Source organism: Alosa sapidissima, chromosome 11 (assembly GCF_018492685.1).
Source record: "Alosa sapidissima isolate fAloSap1 chromosome 11, fAloSap1.pri, whole genome shotgun sequence".
Lineage (NCBI taxonomy): Eukaryota > Metazoa > Chordata > Actinopteri > Clupeiformes > Clupeidae > Alosa > Alosa sapidissima.
In genome coordinates this window covers 12,124,282-12,143,414 of record NC_055967.1, presented here as the reverse complement: position 1 = coordinate 12,143,414, position 19,133 = coordinate 12,124,282, and the positions used below count along the sequence as shown (strand labels likewise).

The 19,133-nt window shown below is 41.4% G+C and overlaps 1 protein-coding gene across 1 annotated transcript; it reads left to right on the top strand.

Annotated features, from left to right (window-relative positions):
• Nucleotides 1-869: 869 nt before the first annotated feature.
• On the top strand, nt 870-18,491 carry aass (aminoadipate-semialdehyde synthase). The gene is made up of 24 exons (XM_042109063.1): nt 870-1,221; nt 1,867-2,137; nt 2,457-2,633; nt 3,096-3,180; nt 3,683-3,750; nt 4,131-4,277; nt 4,490-4,568; nt 4,703-4,830; nt 5,492-5,640; nt 6,694-6,816; nt 7,025-7,136; nt 7,382-7,441; nt 7,800-7,867; nt 10,903-11,024; nt 11,220-11,349; nt 11,841-11,951; nt 12,141-12,249; nt 14,749-14,889; nt 15,040-15,207; nt 15,399-15,494; nt 15,775-15,890; nt 16,012-16,100; nt 16,441-16,617; nt 16,710-18,491. Exons 2-24 carry the CDS (start codon nt 1,919-1,921, stop codon nt 16,826-16,828), a joined length of 2,793 nt encoding a protein of 930 aa, XP_041964997.1. The 5' UTR covers nt 870-1,221; nt 1,867-1,918; the 3' UTR covers nt 16,829-18,491.
• The last annotated feature ends 642 nt before the right edge of the window (nt 18,492-19,133 follow it).

Genomic DNA, 19,133 nt, shown 5'->3' with positions numbered 1-19,133 from the left:
ATGGGCGTCAATGGGTTCCTTTCCAGATGGATCTCTGTGCACAAGGCACATCTTTATGTTGGCTATACGGATAGAACACATAGTTTATTATTGCCGTTGTCACGGTGGAGGCAGGCCATTTTAATTAGGCTCTGCCTTTATTTAGCATTAAGCATCTGAAGTTATTGCTTAATCTAACCCTGTGCAAGAATTAAGCTCAGTTAAGCTCAACCCCTCTTTCTATAGGCCTAACCAACGGCCAACGAGTTCTCATGGCGTGAACAGAGTGTGGACTCTTTGTATCCAGTGTCCAAATAAACTTTACATTATAGCAAAGTGTCATTTCTTCACAGTGTTGTCCCATGAAAAATATATAATATTTACAAAAATGTGAGGGGTGTACTCACTTTTATGATATACTGTATCTCCTGCCTATGAACTAGGAAATCCTAAAATTATGAAAAAGTTCTAGGCTTAGCCTGGATGACATGTTTACTGAAGCCAGAGTTGAGTGAGAGAGTTTAGTGAGATATCCTGGCTTAGGCTACCCTACCACAGTGCCCAAACTCATCAATATTTAATTTGTAGGTTTTTCAACCTTTAACATTTCCTACAGCAGAGCCCTAGAGCCTCTGGCCTACAGAATAAGTTAAGTGAGGAAAGATCTATGGCACACAAAGACTATCAAGTGATTAACATAGACAAAACAATGGAACTACAAGACCATAGACATTTTACAGATAGGCCTACCATAACATAATATGTATATTATGTCTATATACCATAACACCTGTAACCAGACACACCACGACAGGTCGTCATAACATTGCGACGGCTAGCTTCTACGTCAAGGACAGGAAAAGAAAGGCCGATTTTCTCCTCGTAGTGGGATTGGTGGAAGCTTGAGAGGCTTGTCGGAGGGCTTCAGTTCCGTCTGCTCTGACGCAAGATACTTTACTTGTACAGCCGACTGCAAGCAGCTACCTCGTTGTTTCACTCAATCACATATTCTGTAATTACGGTTTGATTTCATATGGTCGCGGAATCCTAATTTGAAGAAACTAACGCGGTGTTAACTGTTCGCATTTCCCCTGTCATGTCACAGAAGTTCTAACGTTAACGTTAGAGTTGCAATATCTGTCTGTCACACACTCATACAAACACTGCAAACAAGCTAACGTTAGCAAGTTGGCGGAGTTCAGGCCACATCAACTGGGAAACTGAATTAAGTTTACCACAAAGGTAAGAAAATGTTCCCTCTTGTTTGCAGAATTCGATTTTTGTTTCCACCTGTTGATCCCTTTGCATGCATTGTCCACAGCTTCGTGGGAACAGTTCCTCAGACGACTGTGTTTTGTTCGCTAACTTATTTGCTTCAGCCTTGTGCAATGCCTCTGATTTGTGACTGCTTCATTCCCATCGATGTGCACTTGCCATGCGTAGAAACTTTTTCGTGGCACCTAACTTTATTTCTGCAGAATATCATCCATGACTGTTGTTTCATTTTCGAATGATCTTGCCTTGAGTTGAACGAGGAATACTTCAGGTTCAAGGTTGTTTTAAAGACATTCTGGTGACACTTCTTTTGACGTAGGCTACCACATGCAATATTTCAAATACTTGTCTAATGAGACAAAACATCAATAGTCATTGTTGCCTTTAACAACTTCAATAATGCAACGTAAATATATGAACGTGAATAACCTAATATGTTCCCACTTGACATGCACAACTGCATAAATTCGGAGAGGTCTGCATATTAAATCCTTACCTTAAATCCTCTTTCCGGGCAACTCTTTGTGCATGAATGACCTGTTTTGCTTGTTTGTCTTAAACTTTTGCTCAACTATGAAAATTGTCATCTGTCACCTGGTTATCTCTCACCAGCTCACAGGTACACTGATAATCATTACATAGTTTGCTGTAATCTGGGGATACCATGTTACGGCTCATTAGACCCCAGAACCAGAGCTTGAGGGGCTGGTCTTGTAGTCAGAAACGTTACCATCACCGCAAATATGTGATGGCCATCCGCCGTGAGGACATCAATGTATGGGAGCGGCGGGCACCCTTTGCCCCACGGCATGTGAAGGAGATTACTGCCGCAGGACACAAAGTGCTTGTACAGCCCTCCAATAGACGGGCCATCCATGAGAAAGTGAGTTGATCAAGGCTGGAGCACTTGGTGACTATATGGATTATTTGTGTTCACCAGAATCCCCTATAAAGCATTATTCCTTGGAACTAGCATCTGAAAGTGTAATATTTGCTAATAGTTTGATAAAGAATAGGCTATATGATGAGTCCATCTCTCAGAGTCCATATGGACTTGGAATTTGATTAGACAGACTGCATTTATACATAATACAGTTTAATAAGATTGTCAGAGGCTTGGTGAAGAAGTGAGAGAAGCTGTTGCTTGAGTACAGTGGTGAGGTGTTATAGGTGCCTACTGACCTTTTGTGGGGTTTTCATAGTACTACGAAAGAGCTGGAGCCGTCATTCAGGAGGACATCTCTGAGGCATCCCTTATCATCGGGGTCAAGAGACCACCTGAGGAGAAGGTGTACCCTCATAAGACGTATGCTTTCTTCTCTCATACCATCAAAGCACAAGAGGCAAACATGGGCCTTCTTGATGACCTTCTCAAAAAGGTATGCTGCAGAATATTTGCCCAGACTTTTGGTGAGTGTTATGGGAATAACTTTAAACATAGAACCAAGATGCATGAGTGCAATAAGATTCAGTTAAACCTTTCAAATCATGATCATCATGTTAAATCATGATTGATACTCATTTATAGAGGGTGTGTGAAGAAATTCAGTTTTTGAATGCCTTATTTATGTTTTCATTTATGTTTTAAATGCAAAGTACAGAAATAGTGTTTGCATACTTTGTGACAGAATAACACCAATATTAATGTGCCATTTAATTAAACAGTACTGTTGATGTTTATAGAAATCAGAGTTTCTGTAAGCGATTATTGTAAGAAGATATTGTTGTTAGTAGAGTTTAGGGAGTGTTAAAGATAACAGATTTTGGATTTCAAGTCAAAATCTATTTTGAATCTATTTTGATGTGGCACGCACTGCTCTTCGACTCGTATGCCTCTCTAGGAAGTCCGCCTGATTGACTATGAGAAGATGGTGGATCCCAACGGCTTCCGCATTGTTGCCTTTGGTCAGTGGGCAGGTGTAGCAGGTAGGTAGTGTTAACTTTGCCATTTTTGAGAAAAATATGCACAATATGCAGGTTTTTACAGTATTGGCGTTTTTGTTTGTGTGTAGTTAAATAGTTAATTTGTAGATGTACAGTAGTTGCTGTGGTATTTGTTCGAAATCTGTGTCAGAAATATACCACCAAGCTAGCTAAACCTTTATTATTGCAAACTTTTATGATTCCAGGCTGACGAAATCGCAAACATAGGTCATGGAGTTTGAAGTGAATTGTAAATTCAGGAAGCTAATATCTAAATAATCAGTTCAGAGATTTTACCATATCTTTGTTCATGTATGCCAGACAGATGTGCAAAGGCACCACGTCACATTTTTGTCATAACATTTTCTCATTGTACCCAGGCATTTTTCAATCTGTAAGACTTTGGTAGCACCTGTTGTCATACATAAAACACATCCTCACTGAGAAAGTTTGTTTGAGCCTGTTCCACATCTAGCATATGGTGTTTTCTCTCCTTTGTTGGCAGGTATGATTAACATCCTACATGGCCTTGGACTGCGCTTCCTTGCCTTGGGACATCACACACCGTTTATGGTAGAGGCTTTGTCACTTTCTTCTTATCTTGGACCTGGTCATCACATAGTTTCAACTGCTGCAAAAAAATGTTTCACCAGCACCAACATGTTTTCAGCGCTTTCCTTTTATTACAGAATAGTTTGCCAAAGACATTTTAGCTTATAAAGACCCAGATGTACTATGCTGTACAAATTTGTCAAAATAAAATCAGTCACAAGGTCTGGGGAGTTCTGAGGAATTTTCATCAGCAAACCTAAAAGTTGAGAATTAAGAGTTTAATAAGGAAGTCATTTTCATTATTGGAAATCAAAGGAGTTTCATTTATTTATTTATTTATTTATCAAGAACTGTTTTGTCACTATTGTGTCTTATCTCAATCCTCTGTCCAATTTCAACAGCACATTGGGATGGCACACAACTACAGAAATGTCAGTCAGGCTGTACAAGCTGTGAGGGACTGTGGGTACGAGATATCTCTCGGTCTCATGCCCAAGTCGATTGGCCCTCTTACATTTGTTTTTACTGGAACAGGCAATGTCTCCAAGGTGAGGTATAAGAACCACATAGAGCACACACCTGCATCCATTTCTTATGTTTGATTGGGTAATTTCTGGTTGAGATGTTATGTATATGGGATTTATTTGCCTATATGCAAAGTACATTGAGGATTATTGAAAAAATGTTTCAGTGATGTTGCGATGATGAATCAGCAGTGACAATTTTAAGCCACTCTTCATCACAATGTTTGTCATTGTAGGGTGCACAAGAAATCATAAACGAGCTTCCCTGTGAATTTGTGGAGCCCCATGAACTGAAGGATGTCTCTTTATCAGGAGGTATAGAGTGGTTTTCCATGTGCCATGTTCAACAAGTGCTCAAAACCCTCTCAATATTGTTGCCTTTGGAAATTGTGGGAAATTACATGTGAATGATGCTCAGTTTGTGGTTTGTTGATTATGTTTGATTTCAGACATGACCAAAGTGTACGCCACAGTTCTCAGTCGACACCATCACCTGATCAGGAAAAGCGATGGACTTTATGACCCACTGGAATATGAACATCACCCTGAGCTCTACACCTCCCACTTCAGAGTCAGCGTGAGTATCTCTGCTGGGCAGAGTTACAGCTGCTGCTGCCACTCATGTGTTCTTGTCAGTCTATTGGCCGGGCCAGTTTCAGACCTCTATTGACTTGAGCTGATTGGCTCAGTCTCTGCAGCATGTCCACAGGGTAAGGTGGCAGTAAGGTCAAGCCACATGGTTTTGTGGAGTCATATGAGGCAACCATTTTAAACCAAGTGCACATGTGGGGTAAATGGGGACTTCCCAGTCCTCCTTCCCATTTCCCCTTGTTTTGTCTTTCCTTATGTAATCTTGTTAGTGTTTGTGCTGTGAGAAAACACTCTCATTCTGTCCATAAATATCCTGTGTTTTAACTTCACCGTAAAAATCTTTTTATCACATCAGACATTTTATTTTTGACATTTATTGTACAAGGTGTGAAGAGTATCTTAACAACATTTAGTCTATACTTTTATGCTACAAGCCTTATTGATTGGAATACTGCCATTTCAAGATTAAACACACTTGTGATGTATTACTTTGCATGACTATTTCAGTGTTTTCTTTGGTGACTTTTATTTATTAATTTATTTTTGTGTTTAACTTTGAGATCAGGTGGAAGACAATTCGTACACAGTAGGCTTGGCACTTGTTGCACCTCTAAAACGCATTGTTCTCTTCTGGTGGGTGTTCACAGGTGGCCCCTTATGCCACTTGTCTGATAAATGGGATCTACTGGGACCCCCATACCCCCAGGTTGCTCCGCCGGCTCGATGCCCAGCGGCTCATGCGACCCATCAAGCTTTCAGCCCATGCAACTGAGGGCTCACCTGGTCTGCCCCACAAGTGAGTCAGATCCCCCTCTCTAGTCTTTCTTATTTACACTCTCTGCTCTCGGTTCTAATCAGTGACCCACAATGGCCCCTTCATGGAAGTAAAACTGCCTTAGAGAGGGCTGCCCTTGTGGATTTTATGTATATTTTTTATGGTTACTCTTATAACAGTGTGAATTGTTTTGTCAGCGTTTTTTTGGCATTTTTCCAGTTTACGGTAGAATAACTTTAAGAAGACATAACTATGTTCTGAGCAAGGACAGGGTAGTTTATGTAGACACAGTAGTAGTACAACACTACTGAGTTTGTCCAGAGGTCAGATGGTAAGAGCGCCGCCACTTAGTGGGATAATCTTATCTTCTGTAGTGTTTAAACTAGACCCCTGCTCAAACATTACCTTGTGGAGTGGAGCTATATTGCGTCTAGTTTGTGGACATTTTGAATCCTGCCATGAACTTCAGCTTTCTCTTCAGGCTTCAGGCAATTGCTGATATTTTCCTCAACCTTGGATGAATATGAGTCCTATCTTCTCATTATGAGTTCTAGCTTCTCGGTATCTTTAAAAAATCTCTGCACTATACATTATTAGAATTTTTTCCAATCAACAGATCACAGAGAGCAAAACTTATATTGCATATTGAATGTAAGAATGTAATCATATCAATATACATTTAATGATGTCTGTCTCAGCACCATACTGAATCAGTGGGTCTGATCAGTTTATAGTTATTAGCTAAACATAGATACCCACTAATTAATTTCCACCCACCATAACAGACATACAGTTGTCTTTCTTTGTCTTTGTCCTGGTTCTATTCCTCTGTGCATTAAGCCATTGGGATATAGATTTTTGCATTATTTGTTGAAATAATTATTTTAATTTTGATAGCCATTTATTGAAATGATCTGAATGTTCTCATTATAGCAAGTACTATGTCTGTCTCAACATATTAATTGACCATAGGAACAGATGAGTATTTCTGAATTGATGCCAATTTTTGGCCAAAATGCGAGTGAAAATGAAAGGCGTAGCAGTCTGAGTAGCCGTGTTTGCTCTGGTCCACAGGCTGCTGGCCATCTGTGACATCTCCGCAGACACAGGAGGCTCCATCGAGTTCATGACAGAGTGCACCACCATTGATAAGCCATTCTGTATGTATGACCCAGACCAACATATAGACCGTGACAGGTAAAAAACACACACCCAGCCAATTTACCAACACTGTAATCAATTTCTTTTTTCGACTTCCTGACAACTACTGGGTTCAATATTTCAAACATTTGCTTAAATCTTTGCTCACAACTCATTTCTGGGAGAGTTGCGTGTTGACTGATGCCTTTGTTGTACCCTCTTGACACTGGCATAGTTCTTATGGCTTAATCCTTACTCTTGGCAGTGTGGAAGGCAGCGGCATCCTTATGTGCTCCATTGATAACTTACCTGCTCAACTGCCTATTGAGGCTACAGAGTACTTTGGAGACCGATTGTTCCCCTACATTTGGGAGATGGTAAGACAAACACCGGGTAAGACACACCATGAAGTGTGAACATTTGTCTGAGCCTCGTGATTGGCTTTTATGTGTGTGAACTTAAAGAAGCCTTCAGTTGGGTTGCCCGGTAAGAGAGTTGTTTTGAGCAGCAGACTATAGTGTTTCTGTGTCTTTGTGGCCACCTTGTTTTGTATTCTCCGACTCCATGTTTTGTGCTTTATGAGATGTTCCTTCATCCCTTTTGCCTGGTTTTGTTCTAACAGCTCCCGTCAGATGCAAATAGACCACTTGATGAAGAGGACTTTTCCCCACAAGTGAAAGATGTGAGTTTCTGGTGTTCAGTTTGTTGGTAGAAACCTGCATCATTGAACTTTTTGCTCTGAATTTCTGTACTTTGATGGTGTAAATGGCATGTGGTCTTCACAGATTTATGGGATGTTTTTCACATTTCCAGTTTTCCAAACTTTACACAGACATACACACCATGCATTTTGGTCATCTATGCCTTCTCAGTACTTCTGTGACTGAGAAAATTAGCAATCTTCAATTAAAATCCCATTGATGAAATGGCAGTGGGATTGTTAAATTCTTGCTGGTCTCCTGACCAGGCTTGGGACACCTTAACTCTGCATATAGGCCATTTTTATAATATGTGACATTTATGTTTTGTTGTTGTTACAGGCAGTGATAACATCTAACGGGAAACTAGCTCCAAAGTTTGAATACATTGAGAAACTTAGGGAAAGAAGGTAAGGTTTCATCTTTGTAACCCTGGATTGTGAAATTAAAACATACTTGTTTCAGTATGTTGTAGTTCAAATATACACATGATAAAAAATATATTTTATTTGTTTTTACTATTTAAAAAGTGTTTTCCTTTGTATTTAAAGTTTTGAATAGATATAAACAATATTTTAAAGGAACTATATGTAAGATTGTGGCCAAAACTGGTACTACAATCACTTTCAAATTACTGTAGAGTGGTGTATCCCCTCCCCCTCCCCTTGACTGACTCGAGGTTGCCAACCCGGATGCCGAAACACTACTGACTTTGTGATTAGTAGATAGGTGGAGGGTGGCGCATCAGGCCAAAACTCAACACAACATGACATGACAAAACACAACATCAACATCAGTTGAGGGTTGCAACTTCACTTTTTAAATGACAAATATCCTGGCCGGACTACTGTTGTCAGTGATATAAGTATTTGAAATTAACATGATTTCTTAATGTCTAGTGACGTATCAGGGCCATTTTATGATTAATTGAAATACATTTCTTACATATGGTTCCTTTAAACTACTAGCTTATGCTGCAGATTTCTTCTCCCTACCTTTTGTCATTGTTAACAAAGAAATGTAATAAAATTGCTTTGGAAATGGTACTTGTCACCTCATGGATGGGTGTGACTTTTCTAAGGATGATATTGCTACAGATTGCTTATCAGGTAAAGCATTTTGCTTTTGACCACTAGCTTGTCAAGCACAAAAATACAGAATGTGTTATCAAGTAGCATAAAACTATTTATATATCTATTTATGGACACCGTTAATAGACGCTTCGGCATATGTAGATTGCATGGCTAATGATGCTTGAAATAACTCTTGGATCACTTCCTAAATGTGGTTCCATTGAGCCAGTTTGCATCTAGACTAGTGATTTGTAATAAATAGTGTCCTCATGTCTGTTGGAGGAGCTGTTTGATGCTCTCCACAGTAGCCTTTGAGCAGCCAGGTCACGATGCAGTAGGGAGCCCTGACTACTAACCCCTGCCCTTGTTGTCTCCCTGCACAGTGCAGTCACGGTGTGGTGGTGTGCCAACCTTCCCCTCACCCTCTGCCAGGCTAACATGTTGCATGGCTAGCACACGGCATCGCTGAGGCTCTGCGTCTATCTGCTCTCTTGTGGGTAGACTGTCTCTCACTCTCTCCCAATGTCGTCATCACCTTCCTCCATTCACTCCTTTTTCACGCCTTTTTTCATCCCCTACAATCAATCATGCAATCCTCCCATCAAACAATCTTCACTTGTTTTCACACACATTTTCTGCCCTCGAAATGTCCTCCAGACTGCTTTTTGTGCCTAATCGATTGCATCTTATATTTGCACTCACAAGTCAAGACAAATTAACATGCTAACATGCTATTATCAATCCTAGTGATATCTCATGGTTCAGCTTATCACAGAGTCTGAGACATACTAATTAGTGACTACAGTAGTGATCCATACACGCTTTTTTATCACCTTGGTTCATCTATTCATTTGCATGTTATTATGTAGTCTAAATCTGCAGGAAGGCTTCTGCGTTGGTCCCATCTCTGTCTTTTAAGGCTGTTATGGTAGATCAATAGCTTGTTGACATGTCGCATTGACATGATTGACTGTACACAAGTTGTTTTGTCTGTTGCATAGACCTAATTTACTTGATCTAAAAAAAACTTATTATTAAAAACCTTGCCACTGTTGACTAAGAACAGTTGTAAACTGTTTTTATTTTTTATTTTCACAACATGTGCTATCATTTTGATGAATTACAATCTGTATTACTCACATTTTAGTGACCATTCATGCAACTATTCACAGTTGACATTTCAATTCAATTCAATTCTTTCAACCACCCTTCTTTTATAATAAGCTTGAATTATAATAATTTCAGCGACACCTTCAAAGGTACAAATACTAACATTATTTATATTTTCATCATGGATACCTAAGTGTATACTGTATACATGCATACATACCCTCTACAGTTATTGGCACTCCTGGTAAAGATGTGTAAAATGAGGTTTACTAACTCAAAAGAGGTTTACTTAACACAAAATCAAGTTTATTCCATGTTTCTCTCAGTTCGCTGATCTGAACTCTATAGAAACCAGTGGGGTTAGCTTAAGAGAAGAATGCACAAGAGGAATCTTGATGATCCAGAGATATTCTGCAAAGAGAAATGTGCTCATATTCTCTGCTTTGTATTCTCTATCTTTATGAGATTTTATAGAAAACTAAGAGCTCTTTTATTGGCAAAGGGAGGCTTTACAAAGAATTAGATACAGGGGTGCCTGTATTTGACATGTTGATTATGAAATTTTTTTCTCCTCAGAACGAATTTGCCTCCCTTCAGGATTAGTTTTTCCCCTCAATGTTTTCACTGTGAAAACATGATTTTTTTATCTCTTCTCCTCTTTACAGGGGTGCCAGTAGATGTTGAGGGTGCTGTGTAATGCACAGTTAGATCTGCACGCATATTTCCAGTGCAAACTAGATTTTGAAAGACCTCCAGTCTGTGGTTGGGGGCTTAGTGCTACGCTTGTGCACAGGTGCCATGTCAGATCCAGTTAAGTCCAGGCACGCGTGATGGGCTGCTGGAGACTCTGTGCACAGAGTCTGGCTGTGAATTGCTGATCTGGCATCCCCTGCATTAAAATGGGGATTTAGATGCCATTGCTGCTAATGATCTGTGATCAGTCTCTAGCCGCAGTGCTGAGCTAAATGGCTGGGAGCCTAGAGCTGATGCTGATTCTGAGACTGGTGCTGTTTATTGGGGATTCACCGAGTCATCTCATCATTGCCATATTCAGCTGTGCTTTTTTGTAAATCAAGTGGTTTTGATCAGATCATGGACTGCATTTGTTAGGTTTTCCATCACTTATTCATGATTCATATAACTTGGTACAAATCCATTGCCTATGAGCGTGTGTGTGGTACAAAAGGTGTAGTGTTGTAAGTAGTGTTTTTGAAGTTTTGAAGTGGCCATAAACTATAAGTAAGCTGTGTGATGTCTTGCAGGGAATCGGAGCAGATCCTGAAGAAAGGTGGAATGAAGCGTGTTCTGTTGCTTGGGTCCGGATATGTGTCTGGACCGGTCATTGAGTACCTGACCCGGAACCCTGGCATTCAGGTCACTGTAGGTAAGAGATCTCTCTTTATCTGCACAATAGTTTTGCTGTCATTTGAATGAGAGGTAGTTGGTTCCTGTCGGTTACTCTGCTGTCCTAGTAGCTCAGTCGTGAGCGTAATCTTGTGTTGTAATGCCCCCAAAAGGAGTTTGTTCTCTTTGGTTTACGTGTGATATGTGTTGCTCCTCTCTCTGGTTGTGCTGCTAGCCTCGGTGCTGTTGAGCCAAGCTGAGGAGCTGGCCAGTAAATACCCCAACACCATTCCCGTCATGCTGGATGTGACCAGTCAGGAGGGCCACATGGAGTCCCTCATCAAAGACCATGACCTAGTGATCAGGTATCACAGCCCTGTGTGGGAATGCACGTACTGCTAACACACGCAAACTTACTTAAACTCACTGTTTGCTTAGATATGTCAAAATGCAAACACTGACTGATAGTAAAAACAGTACTAATGGAATTAAAATAAAATATTTGAGTCAACAAGATCAAATCAAGAATGGAGATCTGAGTTCAGTTTAATGTACAGAACTCTAAGCATTCATTTTGTGTATTTTTTTTTTTGTTCAAGTTTTGTTAGTGATCTTATAATTTTTCTTCTCTTATTAAATGCTGTCCCGTAGTATTCTTTGAAATAATTCATATGACAAGAATGGTCAGAGTCTGAGACAGCACATGTGTATGGGCTGCACCTTCATCTGTTTGTGTGCGCAGCAGAGTCTGAGACGGCACATGTGTATGGGCTGCACCTTCATCTGTTTGTGTGCGCAGCAGAGTCTGAGACAGCACATGTGTATGGGCTGCACCTTCATCTGTTTGTGTGTGCAGCATGCTGCCGTATGGGTATCACCCGGTGGTGGCCAAGCACTGCATCCATAAGAAGGTGAACCTGGTCACAGCCAGCTACCTGAGCCCAGCCATGAAGGAGCTGCAGAAGAGGTATGTCAGCGCCCCCCTCCCACACCTCCGTTCAGCAGCAGTGCTCATCACATCTCACCAGGCCACTCCTCCTTTCTGTGCATGCGTTCACCATCGCTAGTAGTGCTGTCTAAGTGCAAACATGCTGTTCACCAGGAGATTGTTTGGGGCATGAGTCTGCTGTTGGTGATTGGTGATGTTGTGTTCTAGTGCTGAGGAGGCTGGTATCACCATAGTGAATGAGATGGGACTGGACCCTGGCATCGATCACATGTTGGCTATGGAGTGCATTGACCAGGCCAAGGCAGACGGAGCCACTGTAGGTACCATGTGTGGGCATGCGTGAGCGTCTGTGGGGGAACATATGGGGACCCATACAGTGCTGTGTTTGTTCACACCTACAGTAGCCATGACCCTACACAGTTGTGGGCTGTGTGGGAATATGTTGGATGACTGAATGATGTTGTGTACAGTTGGCATGTTGTGTGCAGTTGGCATATTGACTGCAGACTCGTCATATTGGTTTTCCATGTGTCCCCCTGTATGTTCATTTCACCCCCCACAGCTTTCACAAGCACACAACACACACTGTCTGTTCCTATAGCTCTAACAGCACACAACACACACTGTCTGTTCCTATAGCTCTAACAGCACACAACACACACTGTCTGTTCCTATAGCTCTAACGGCACACAACACACACTGTCTGTTCCTATAGCTCTAACAGCACACAACACACACTGTCTGTTCCTATACTGTAGCTCTTACAGCACACAACACACACTGTCTGTTCCTATAGCTCTAACGGGAAGTCCCAACCACACAACACACACTGTCTGTTCCTATAGCTCTAACGGGAAGTCCCAACCACACAACACACACTGTCTGTTCCTATAGCTCTAACGGGAAGTCCCAACCACACACCACACACTGTCTGTTCCTATAGCTCTAACGGGAAGTCCCAACCACACAACACACACTGTCTGTTCCTATAGCTCTAACGGGAAGTCCCAACCACACAACACACACTGTCTGTTCCTATAGCTCTAACAGGAAGTTCCAAGCACACAACAGTATGTATATACAGCGGGGAAAATAAGTATTGAACACGTCAACATTTTTTTCAGTAAGTATACTTCCAGTGAGGCTATTCGCATGACATTTTCACCAGACATTAGTATTAACTTAGGTAATCCACATATTAAAAAATCCAAACATTAATATCCATAAGTGGAGTTATGAGTAAAAAAGTGGAATGGCACAGGAAAAAAGTATTGAACATGCTAAGAAAAAGCAGTACACAAAGGCAAGGAATGGCAAGGAACAAGCTGGAATCTATAAGTAGTTAGAGAGTAATTATCCCTCCTATCTGTGCAAATTAATATAAGCTGGCTTAGTACATACTGATGGGCTATAAAAAGGTTTTTCGTTACCAAGGTGTCACACAAGAAACATTTCATGATGGGTTAAAGCAAAGAGCTCTCGCAAGACCTTTGCAACCTTATTGTTGCAAAACATATCAATGGAACTAGTTACAGATGCATTTCAAAACTTCAGAATCCTTCAATAAGCAGTATTGGAGCCATTATCTGCAAGTGGAAGGAACATCACTGCATCATTAACCGGCCATGCACAGGATCTCCTTGCAAGATTTCGAACCAAGAAGTCGGAAGGATTGTCAGAAGAGTAGGCCAAGAGCTAAGGACCACTTGGAGAAAGCTCCAGAAAGACTTGGATGCAGCAGGTACAATTATTACAGAGAAAATCATAGGTAATGCACTCCACCGCCATGGCCTCTATGCACACTCACCCCGCATGACTCTATTACTGAAGAAAAACATGTCGAAGCTCGTTGAAAGTTTGCTACACAACATTTGGACAAGCCTATGAAATACTGAGAGAATGTATTCTGTTCAGGCAAGAGCAAAATTGAACTTTTCGGATGTCATACTACACACCATATTTGGAGGAGAAATGGCACTGTGCATCACCCTAAAAATACCATACCAACAGTGAGGTTTGGAGGTGGTGGTATCACGGTGTGGGGCTGTTTTTCATATCATGGTACTGGCGGACTTCTTACAGTTAAAGGAATGATGAATGGAGCCCTTTTGTTCCGGGAGAACCTTGCCATTCACCAGGATGATGAGGATGAGACATGGCTAGACCTTCCAGCAAGACAATGATCCAAAGCATTCAGCAAAGGAAACTCATAGAAAGGAAATCAAGGCCCTGACTTCAATCCAATTAAATAGTTTAGGAAGTTAACTAAAGATCAGGATTCACAAGAGGGACCCCTAGAATCTTCAATATTAAAAGACTATCTGTTTAAAAAAATGGGCCAAAATCACACCGGAATACTGCGACTGATTAGTTTCGTCATACAGGAAATGCCTTGAAGCTGTCATTTCAAATAAAGTCTCTTCCCCAAAGTATTTAAGAAATTTCAGCAAGCGTGTTCAATACTTTTTTCCTGTGTCATTCCACTTTATTACACATAACTCAATTTATGGACTTTAATGATTGGATTTTTTTATATGGGTGGATTATCTGAGTTAATACTAATGTCTGATGAAAATTTCATGCAAATAGCCTCATTGGATTCATCCTTACTGAAAAAAATGTTGACGTGTTTAATACTTATTTTCCCCGCTGTATATACTCTTTTGATCCCGTGAGGGAAACACACACTGTCTGGTCCTATAGCTCAGTTCCTAAACAGCATTTATTCCCCTAGCTGTACTCACTCACAAGGAAAAGCATTCAAACATCAGCTGGTCCTTTGTTTGTGTACCATTTGTGCATGTGTGTATTACAGGTGGAATACTACACCTCTTTCTGTGGGGGTCTCCCAGCCCCAGAGTGCTCAGACAACCCGCTGCGTTACAAGTTCAGCTGGAGTCCCTACGGCGTTCTCCTCAACACCATCAGCCCAGCCATCTTTCTCAAGGACAATGAGGTACAAGTTTGATACGCCGGTTTGGGGGCAGCTCTCCACCAACCCAACACATTGATAGCTTCAAAACTTGGATCACACAATGAATGGCACAGCTCTTGTGGAGTTGAGATGGTCCCAGCGCTTTCTCTCTCTCCTCTCTGTGCTGCTCAGGTGATCAATATCCCAGCAGGAGGTTCCCTGATGGAGTCCACTGTGCCGATGGACTTCTTGCCAGGCTTCAACCTGGAGGGCTTCCCCAACCGCGACAGCACCAAGTATGCCGAGCCCTACGGCATCCAGTCCGCCCACACGCTGGTCAGGGGAACATTGCGCTTCAGGGTGAGCCAGCTCAGCTCAGGGCCACTCAGGCCATCCCCTCTGCTCTGGCTCCGGAGCTCCGACTGGACATTGTAGTGGTGTAGTGGACTGGACATTGTAATGTGTCAATCATAATCCAAGCGGTAGTGATTTAATGAGCTGTGATAGTCAACTGTGTGTGTGTCTGTGTGTTTGTGTGTGTGTTTCTGCAGGGCTTCTCGCGTGCGATGAGTGGTTTTGTGAAGCTGGGCCTGATCAACACAGAGCCGTGCCCCATGCTGCACCACACTGCTGTCCCGGTGTCATGGGTAAGCCTGCCTCAAACTCTGTCATTGTCTTGGGTCTAAGGCCAGTCCATGATACTGACCTATCAATACAGGCTGACAGGGACTCGGGCACCATAACACTGACTTTGTGTGACATCACTTGGTGAAGTGGCCTACTCTGCTCTGTTCTACTACTGCTGACTGGCTTGCCTCTGAAGGTGTTCTGTAACACCATACCATGTGTATTAGCACTGTGTGCATCACAGGATGGGTCTGCTGGACTGAGCCCTACTTGATCTTGACTTTGTTGTCCCTCCAACAGAAAGCCTTGCTGTGCCAGCAGATTGGGCTGCCCTGCTCTGTTGGGGATGATGCCTTTCAGGAGGCTGTGTACGAGCACATCGACAAGGACGACTTCCGCATGGAAATGCTGAAATGGTGAGGGCCCAACTGAGAGACAGTAAAGAAATATCTGCTTCTGTTTTTTTGTGTAGTCTTTGCGCGCACTAGCATTCAAAGGAGCTGATGCCCTTGACTAGTTGACTATTTGTCTGCTCAGGTTTGGAATGTTAAGTGAAGAAGCAGTGCCCCATGCTGACAGCATCCTGGGAGCAGTGGCTAAGCACCTGGAGGCCAGGCTGGCTTTTGGTGAGCACTTTGTCCCTAAAGCCTAGAACTGAGCAAATCTTATTGTACATGGATCTTATTGAACTTTCTGCTCCCATGGTTATGGGAATTCATCAGACACTTTTATTTAGTATATGAAAACCAAGTTTACAGTGCAGTCCAAGTTTACATCTCAATAAAGTGGAATTGTGCAAGTTAATAAAGTCCTATTATACATTTTGTTGAAGTTGGTGTGAGAGAAGCACATCTCTATTTCTATGATCATTTCTCATTTTCCCCATTCTCATCCCTATTATATTCATGGCCATGTAACAGCAATATCACATCCAGTGTAACATGTCTCCCTGCTCTCTCTCCCTAGACCAAGGTGAGAGGGACATGATCATCATGAGGAATGACGTGGGTATCAGGCACTCTTCAGGAGAGCTGGAGACCAAGCACATCGGCCTGGTGGTTTATGGGGAGCCGAACGGCTTCTCTGCCATGGCTAAAACCGTGGGCTATCCTGCTGCCATCGCTGCTCAGATGGTTCTTAATGGTCAGTGATCTTGTTTCCACGGTTGCTCTGATGGAAATGCCGGGCAGTGTTGATTTTCTGTGGTCTTACTGTATTGTATTTCATGTTTACAGGTGAAATCACAACAAAAGGGCTTGTCGTGCCGATGACCAAGGATATCTACGGCCCTGTTCTCACCAGACTGAAGGAAGAGGGCCTCCAGTTCACCACCAAAACCACCCTCATAGAGTAGCCCTGTGTGAAGCCACTCTCATTAGCACGCACGTCTGCATCAGAGGGGGAGACAGACCACACACCCAGTATATTGTTCCTTTCAGCACACAGCCACATAAGAAAACGTTATGTCAGCCTTGTCCCTCTTGGGAACTCAGACATATTCATTTCCATGCTGCCTTCTTTGAGTTTGACCCAAACAGACAAATAGAAAAGACACCACAGACCTGTACACGATGCCGTAGAGACAGAGGAATGGCTAGCACACTGGGAGACTGAAAAATGGCTTTACAGAATTTAGTCTGTCTGATTAGAGGGATACAACCAGAAAACATTGATTTTGCTTTTCACTACAAGTACTGTATGTTTCCAGTCATGAACATGCGTTATTTATCAAATTAATAATGAAGCCTTTTGAGTCAAATCCAGACACTACTTGTCAATTAAAATAGTTAGACTGGAAACATACAGTACTTGTAGTGAAAAGCAAAATCAATGTTTTCTGGTTGTATCCCTCTAATCAGACAGACTAAATTCTGCATTAAATAGGATTTACACTGGTGGCCCTGTTTTATTAACCAAGCAGATCTGATTAAACATAAGCTAGTAAGATGCCAAGCCCCTGTTGAGCAGGCGTTTCAGTTTGACATTCATTTAAAATTTTCTCTCCAATAGTTTAACCTCTACAGATCAGATATGTCTGTATCTTTGTATTTTGTCAGGGTGAATTTTCCAAGTTGAAGGTCAAAAACTCAAGCTCAAAGTGTTTGTGCAAAGAGATTTTAAATCAAGGCTCTTCTTTACATTTATCTGAAGTAAGTTTAGAATAAGCATTTTTGACACCATATTTGAATTTACAGTTAAAATGAAATTCAAGCATTTTAAACCTTTTACAATGTAAAATATAATTGGATTGTGTTGTATGGTGATAATTAGTGGCATAAGCAGCCATTCTTCTTGGCATCCTGCCATTGTTAAACCTTTCAATGTTTTTGAGCACTTAATGCAACAATGGTGGTCAGAAAAACCATGTGTTCGCACAGGCATGTGAAATCAAAAATCACAGAATTTTGACACTGGAAATGACAGACTGGTTACTAATTTACTGGTTACAGCGCTGGAAAAAATTGCCACAATTTGCACATTTTTCTGATGTCATCCTACGGTTGCTGACTGACATTTGAATGAGTTGACGGTCATATTTAAATTTGCAGTAGTCTCTAAATGTTGAATATGACCATCAACTCATTTGAATGTTACTCAGCATACAGCAACCATAGGATGACATCAGAAAAATGTGCAGTGGTCTCTTCATTTTTTTCCAGAGCTGTATGTATTGTCAGGGGGTGAATGGATGTAGACTTGACTGGTAGTAAGCATGCAACTGTAAAAGTAAACCATACAGTGTGTCCCACTAGACTGTGATGGGACAGATGAAATAGCCATTACCAAGAGAACAATGAACCAGAGGGTCCCTCCTTTATCACACTGAAAGTTCCCTTCACAAGGCCACTGTGGCCATCTGGCTTTATGTTAATTATTGCAACAAGTACAATAATCCCCCATCCTACTACTACTGCTGTTATTCAAGGTGTTGACAATCGATCATTTGCTCTCTCATAAGTGTTGTTTAGTGAAATGTATAAATAAAGTATTTATATTTGGTTACCTATCGAAAATCATTATAGACTTTGTGTTTGGATTGCATTTCTTGTACAGTATATGTTTTTGGATATATCCCAGCACTGTTGTACCTTGTTAAAGTCATTACAAAGTGGCATTTTGAGCTCTTCTAATATATACACCGTTAATACATGAGTGAGTTTGTAATATTAATTTGGTCTTAGTTGTGTTGCTTGTCTCTCTTGGAATAACAAGCTTTAGCTCCAGACATAGGGAAGATCCAAGATGTAAGTAGGCCACCAAGCCAAGGATAATTGGACCTGTAATTATGAAAAGTCAAAAATGCAAATGAAGCTAACGATATGCCTGCTGTCCAAACTGTGTCTGGACATTTGACCTACTTTCTTCTAAAAAGCATAACCTTTTGCTTCTTAGACTGGATTAGAAACTAGGAAATAATTTACAATAACCAGTCTTGGGAGGGATTATACCGCAACTTCATGGACCTGTCATCTTTGTCACCAAGACATAATCCTGTGTCAGTTTCTTGAGTCCAGCCGTGTAACAATAGCCAAGTGCGACCTGCAGTCAGACATGAGGTCAGTCATTTTCTCCTCAAGCGTGCCTTTGGCGTCTTAGGGGTGGGGACAGAGAGAAATGATTGAGATGGTCTTAATTGGAAAAATTCATCCCTTTCTGCT

Excerpts from the sequence above, each read along its gene's own strand:
- aass (XM_042109063.1), top strand. The coding sequence starts at position 1,919 with ATGTTACGGCTCATTAGACCCCAGAACCAGAGCTTGAGGGGCTGGTCT. Across the intron at positions 11,350-11,840 it reads GACCATGACCTAGTGATCAG|CATGCTGCCGTATGGGTATC; the intron begins GTATCACAGCCC and ends TTGTGTGTGCAG. Across the intron at positions 11,952-12,140 it reads ATGAAGGAGCTGCAGAAGAG|TGCTGAGGAGGCTGGTATCA; the intron begins GTATGTCAGCGC and ends GTTGTGTTCTAG.